At 42.6% G+C, this 6,305-nt stretch overlaps 1 protein-coding gene across 4 annotated transcripts; it reads left to right on the top strand.

Moving 5' to 3' along the window:
- The first annotated feature begins 1,416 nt into the window (after nucleotides 1-1,416).
- Nucleotides 1,417-6,299, top strand: ybx1 (Y box binding protein 1). Of its 4 annotated transcripts, none has more exons than XM_006785462.3 (8): nucleotides 1,417-1,688; nucleotides 3,508-3,571; nucleotides 3,862-3,895; nucleotides 3,996-4,085; nucleotides 4,203-4,481; nucleotides 4,874-4,959; nucleotides 5,295-5,581; nucleotides 5,954-6,299. In XM_006785462.3, exons 1-7 carry the CDS (start codon nucleotides 1,580-1,582, stop codon nucleotides 5,533-5,535), a joined length of 903 nt encoding a protein of 300 aa, XP_006785525.1. In that variant the 5' UTR covers nucleotides 1,417-1,579; the 3' UTR covers nucleotides 5,536-5,581; nucleotides 5,954-6,299. The 4 variants fall into 4 exon arrangements, with proteins under 4 accessions (XP_006785525.1, XP_006785524.1, XP_006785523.1 ...); XM_006785461.3 differs by having other exon boundaries at nucleotides 4,874-4,971; XM_006785460.3 differs by having other exon boundaries at nucleotides 4,203-4,544.
- Nucleotides 6,300-6,305: the final 6 nt, after the last annotated feature.

The raw sequence follows: 6,305 nt of genomic DNA, 5'->3' as shown, positions 1-6,305 counted from the left end.
CCAGAGTAATCTGAGCTGCTTTGGTAAGTGTTACTAGCTCTGTTTCCTTATAGTGCCTTTGATTAAAAATTGATCTTAACCTCAAAGTTATGGAGGAAATGAGAGGACCACTTTACAGTGAAACACATCTTCCATGGCAAGCACTCCAGTGCCAAGCACTCGTCTGCTGAACTTATGGCTACCTCTTCTATCTCAGCCATCTATACAGATTTAAGCCTCCACAGACCCCCTCCCCCATCCATGCTCTCCCTCCTCGGCCTTGGACATCGTTCCCTTGGCATAAAAGAAGCTTTTCAGATGGAGACGCTGTTCTTATGGAGGCAGGAAGGAGGCTTTTTTTCCCCCATTTTTTTTTTTGAAAGGGGGATCTCTGTTGGGAAGCTTTCTGGGGTCATTGCTAAAGCCCATCTTTGTGTATGGGACAACGGTGCTCAGACATTAACAGCAAGCTCTTCACACATCGGCCAGTGCTCGTAAACAGTGCCAGTGGAGCATTAACATAACAATGGAAGGGGGGGAGTCTGTGGTGGGGTTGTCCTACACTCAGTCAGGGCCCGGCTGCTCTGGAAGTGGGGTTTCTAAATTCACACAGGATGATGACTGGCTTTAACCAGTTAAAATAGAAAATTACCTGACTTGCTTTGTCAGTATTTCTGCTAAAATTTGGTTTAAGGTTAATAATTAAATGATTTACAGAAACAGCTTATTTAAACTGTGATGCAATTCTTGACAGTCAAAGATAATTATGGTGTGACTAAGGTAATTAAGATTTCCAGAAATGTTAAATGATTATTATTTTTTTTAATGCTTAGGTGTAATAAGTAACATGGATTACTTTATCAGTTACCCCTCTTTTTATATATATATATATATATATATGCACCTTTTTATTTTTAATTTAACTAGCGTGCACAATGAAACTGAAAATAGTTTAAACATTCAGGCATCGTTTTTCTTCTTAATGGACCCGTGATTCTAGATCTCTTAAGCAGAATATTCAGCTGTTGACTTTCCTTTGCCCCGTGTGCGATTAACACACGATAATCCTACTATTTTGGACGAGTCTTTTGAAATATTTCCATGCAGTTTTATGTATTGCATAATGATAACTACAATTATATTTTAAACTATATGTATATTAGCTCCAGGTCCGTCAGCAGAACATGTTTTTACCAAGTAGACACTGTTCCAAAACTGTCACGGTTATGTGGTCTGATTCGTCTGGCTCTGACATCATGAAGGGGTGGTGAGAATGGACAGGTACGGTTTCCTTTACCCAATCATTTTACCCAACGCGTTTCTGAAGCGAAATTGACAGTTGCTCAGGCTAATTGGAACGCGAGTGTTTCCTGTTACACTTTCCAACCAATAAGAATGGCAGTTGGGCGGACCTCCGAGTAGGAACGTTCTCCGGCACCTCGTCTCATTCTGCCCAGTTCGATCGGCAACGGGAGCGGAAAGAGGAAAGCAGAGAGCCCGAAGGCAGTAGCCCCCACCACCGCCGGCCCAGGTTACCATCTAGCACCGGGAACTATAGCAAAGAGCCGCCGCCGGCTGAAGCCATTACCAACAAGTAACAATGAGCAGCGAGGCCGAGACACAGCAACAACCGCCGCAGCCTGCTGCCGATGCGGAGAGCCCATCCAGCCCGGCAGCCGCAGCTTCCGCGGGGGATAAGAAGGTCATCGGTAAGACTGCTGGAGCTAGTTAAGCTAACTAGATAGCTAACGTGTTTTATGGCACAGGGGCAATGCGCAAAAGTGGTGGCTGGTAAGGTTGTCAGCTCGATCCACAGCTCAGTATACTGTAAACTAAAAAACGTTCGTTAGACACGGCCGTTGAGCCGCACAACGTTAGCACATGTTAAATTACACTGTTGCATTAACATTAGAGAAATTTTTATTTTAGCCAACCCGACCCAGTATATTTTTTGGTTCCTTTGGCTAAAATTATTAAATTATTTCATGGGCTATTCTATTCAGTGTATTGGCTTTTACTAACGAGAAGCATTCTTAGAAAAGTTAAATTATTTTCTTTTGGTGCCTAAAAAACGCTAAACGTTTACGTGCTGATGATACAGAATTAAAGTATCGGTTGGAAGCTAGACAGCGCAAGCTTTTTATAGTTTTTATAGACCGCTGCTTATTCATTCTTTAATAGCTAACACTTTGGCCTTCATATTAAAATAATTTTAGAAGACATGTGAGTATTTTTTTTTTTTAATTAGGTATTTTAGACTTTTAATCCCTTCTGTTCATCGGCCTCCTCTCGTCTAACGTACGCCATAGAATGCTCTGGTACCGGTCGGCCGTCACGTAAACGAAGAGGTTTCTGCCCGTTATCAGATTCTGTGTGTATATGCCAACGTCAGTGCTCCTTTTAAGCAGGCAGGAAATGGGAAATGATGTGTTAAAGTGAACTTTAATGCCATATTTGTAGAACACCGAGATATCAAATGGCTTAACCGGTTACAAATTATATCGAAATCAAGCTAGCGTTAGCGACTTGCCATCCTTTGTTCGCACGAGTCTTGCTCCCCGGTGAAATATTAAGAAAAATAATCTAAAACAGTCGAAACTACATTCAAGCCTTTCACTGTTACAATTAGCAGCGATTTATATTTGGATTTGATCGGAAAAGCACCATAGCACAACTGTCAATGGTCGACTATTTTCGGTGGAATTGATGAGGTCTCATTGGGGCCTAGTGATCGACCGACGGTTGCTCGCTTGCTTGCGAAGCTATATTAGCCTAGCCAGCTAGCTTGAGCTATTTACATGGCTAAAGAGGCCATCCAAAATGTCCGCCGTGTATTCCGCTGATTTCTTTCGCCATTTCCTTGGTTGTTAATTGAAACCAGTATAACCGTGGCATTTTTTTATTTTTATTTTTTTTAACGTCCTAAGCATTTGGTCACAATAGAAGCTGTCCGATGTGTTATGTTCATTTCCGCCTGCTGGCAGTAATCCAAGCACATGGTTCAGACCATCTCAGCTACATAGCTATGCTAACAAGCCAGCTGGGCTCGCTAACATATCCGGGCGCGACTCTACCACGTGTGAACGCTCAGTAGTGCGTCTAAAATGGGGCAGTAGGTCTGCTGTAGTTAAAGGTCAATGTGTTTAGCTACAGCGGCCTGCTATGATGATATTGAAATCTTTGATTTGGGTAGCATTACAGTAGACGGGGACATTAAAAATAGGGGCAATTCCAATAGTCTTGAAATTTACCCGAGAAGTAATCTAGTCGGTACTCGTTCGTGGTACTCGTTCATGGTTCTCATGATGGTGCTTACCTCACACCAAATGCAGCTGGCACAAGACACTTCTAAGCGCCAGGATCTATAATAAGAATGACAGTTGGGAGTTATATTTATCTTCCACATTAAATGTGTCACTTTCTCATGGTCTGTTCTTATTTTACACTTTATCATTGTTAGAAGTCTTGTTAAATACCAAGATGCATCTAAAATGATCAGTAATATATCATAATTTGTTTTCTTTACAGCAACAAAAGTCTTGGGTACAGTCAAATGGTTCAACGTCAGGAATGGATATGGGTTTATCAACAGGTAAGTTGACTCCACCCATCCCTTCTTTCTATAGACCCTGATAACAACAGTGTGTATGTGTGTGTGAAACAACATTCCCAATCCTATTATGGCTATGATTTGCTTACAAAGCTGCCCAGATGAATTATCTACACGTCTCCAAACTCTGGTTGCATGCATCTGTTATCTGTTAATCCTTACACTCATTCGCTGCTTTGTAGTCTGCAGAGGCATCACTGCTTTTTGTGACTCAGTAGGATACTTCTAATGGTGTTCCGCTTTTTTTTTTTTTTTTTTTTTGTAATTCACAGGAATGATACAAAAGAGGACGTTTTTGTACACCAGGTAAGCTTTGCAATGTTTTTTTTTCTTTTCACAATTTCAAACAAAATCAGATAATTATGATGATTAGAAACATTTCAAATGTGAACCATTATGATTTCAGACAGCCATCAAAAAGAACAACCCGAGAAAATATCTTCGCAGTGTTGGAGATGGAGAAACTGTGGAGTTTGATGTAGTCGAGGGAGAGAAGGTAAGCTGTTCTTTGGTTAGTAATTTGGTTTTGTTGTCTGGCAGCTTCTAAAGAAAACATCCCATGAATGTTCTCTAGTTTAAAAAGATAAATAAAAACATCTTACTGCGGACACAGGGAGCAGAGGCTGCAAATGTCACCGGCCCAGGAGGTGTTGCAGTCCAGGGAAGCAAGTATGCTGCTGACAGGAACCGCTATAGGCGGTACCCCCGAAGGAGGGGCCCTCCCCGTGGAGGAGACTATCCAGAGAACTACCAGAGTGATGGAGAGGGTGAGCAAGGCAGCGGAGGACGTGACAAAAGCAGAGAGGGTGGAGAGAATGCCCCTGAAGGAGACTCGCAGCAACAGCAGCGCAGACCCACGTACCCTGGCAGACGGCGCTACCCACCATACTTTGTACGTAGACGATACGGCCGCCGGCCCCCGTACACCAACGCACCACGCGGAGAGATGACTGAGGTATGCTGTCACAGGCTACTATCCTGAAACAGACACCCAGTTGTCCCTAAAGTTGGGACCGTAATATGATTATGTCATACTCGGCTCTTAACCCTCTCCTAACCCTCACGTGGTTGTGACCAATAAATCTTGGTGTATCGGGGGCCATGCCAGTATTTTACAAACTGGCTCTAATAGGGCCCCATGATTGTTACGGTGAACTACCTGGTAATGCTCATTCATCATTTCAATATTAACTCTTTAAGCTTGCTAGTTTCATTAGTGTTGCCATGTCACTACTGAACTATGGTTCAGAAGGCGTTTGACCAGTTTGATCCATTTGCTTTCAGGGAGGTGAGGGTGACGAGAGCCAGGGAGGTCAAGACCAGGGCAACAAACCAGCGAGGCAGAACTACTACAGAGGCTTCCGACCAAGGTTCAGACCAAGGTTTGCATGTTGGCTTCACTGATGTAGGGCTGCAACAATAGGCGAATAATATTTGGGCTGTTTCCATCCTGGTCTTGTGTCCAGCAACTAAGATTTCTCTATTTAAATCTTTTACTAGTAGTAATCTCCACATGTTTGGATAGAGAAGCTCTCCTTTTGTTGCAGCCTATCCACAAATTGCAGCTTTTCAGCAGCAATTTGTTAGTCACTTGAATCCTGCATCTTGTTTTAGTAGATGTATTTTTCTGCATGGTATTTCTGCCTTGTAGTTGGTGCCCTTATTGTTTGCTTATAGCTTCTTCCTTTTTGTTTGTTAACTTTAGGGGTCCACCCCGTCCCAGACCGGTGCGGGACGTTGAGGAGGACAAGGAGAATCAGGGCGGTGAAGGTGGTCAGAATCAGCAGCCCCGCCAGCGCCGCTACCGCCGCAACTTCAATTACCGCCGCAGACGCCAACAGACTGGTGGCAAACCTGGCCAGGAAAACAAGGAGGCCAAGACAGGAGGTGACACATCGGCAGAGAAAACGTCCGCTCCCGAGGCCCAGCAGGGTGGGGCTGAGTAGGAAATAACCTGCCCACCGGCACCTACCATCTTTTACCATCGTCCGGGTGAGTCTGCTCGGATTTCACATGTGTTCATTATATTCAGCATCTGGGACTGAAAGCAAAATAACTAGGCAGCATTACAGCAGTGTAAAGCTGAATAGCTTGTCCTATACACTTTTTGGCTCTGTAGTGGACAGTCCGAAAGCCTGAGGTAATCTAGTGGATTTGATTAAGCAAACAGTCTGGCACCACTGAGCTCTATCACTTTTGTCTCACTTTTGTCTTTTGTCTGAACAGCATCTCTGAATAGTGTCTCTGGTGATGCACATTTTTAGGCATTTCATTATACACCATGCAAAATGTCTAAATCCAAAAGGCTGGGAATGTTTAATAAAAACTTACAGTGGACTAATTGCTAATTTTCTTCTTTTACAGTTTTTTTGTCAACAAGAAGAAACATCAAATAAGATCTGAGCAATAAAGATTTGACTTGACGATCGTCACAAGCTTGCACCATGCATTTGACCAGATTACCACCGATGGCCTGCAGAATCTATGCAGACTTGTTTTTTTTCCATTATTTTTATGTGACAGCTACAAAAAGTTTTGGGGAAACAGCAAATGTTTTTCTAAATCTGTCCTAAGTTTTTACACCAAATGGTTTTTAAAGATAAAATGGAATTTGATATCTGGTCAGTTTGACATTTTTAAATAACTTTTTATGTATTCAAACATTTTAACAAAATGCAAGCTCAAATAAAAGTCCAGAACCCAGGAAAAATGTTTG

This window comes from Neolamprologus brichardi, chromosome 20 (genome assembly GCF_056152115.1).
Source record: "Neolamprologus brichardi isolate AB-2024 chromosome 20, ASM5615211v1, whole genome shotgun sequence".
NCBI classification, from domain to species: Eukaryota; Metazoa; Chordata; class Actinopteri; order Cichliformes; family Cichlidae; genus Neolamprologus; species Neolamprologus brichardi.
Note: the sequence above shows the minus strand (reverse complement) of the source record. Positions and strands in the feature narration are given on the sequence as shown.

Bases quoted from the DNA above. Each gene is read 5' to 3' on its own strand.
- ybx1 (XM_006785459.3), top strand. From the start codon at position 1,580: ATGAGCAGCGAGGCCGAGACACAGCAACAACCGCCGCAGCCTGCTGCC. The intron at 3,896-3,995 runs GTAAGCTTTGCA...TTATGATTTCAG, and splicing joins AGGACGTTTTTGTACACCAG to ACAGCCATCAAAAAGAACAA. The intron at 4,545-4,873 runs GTATGCTGTCAC...ATTTGCTTTCAG, and splicing joins CACGCGGAGAGATGACTGAG to GGAGGTGAGGGTGACGAGAG.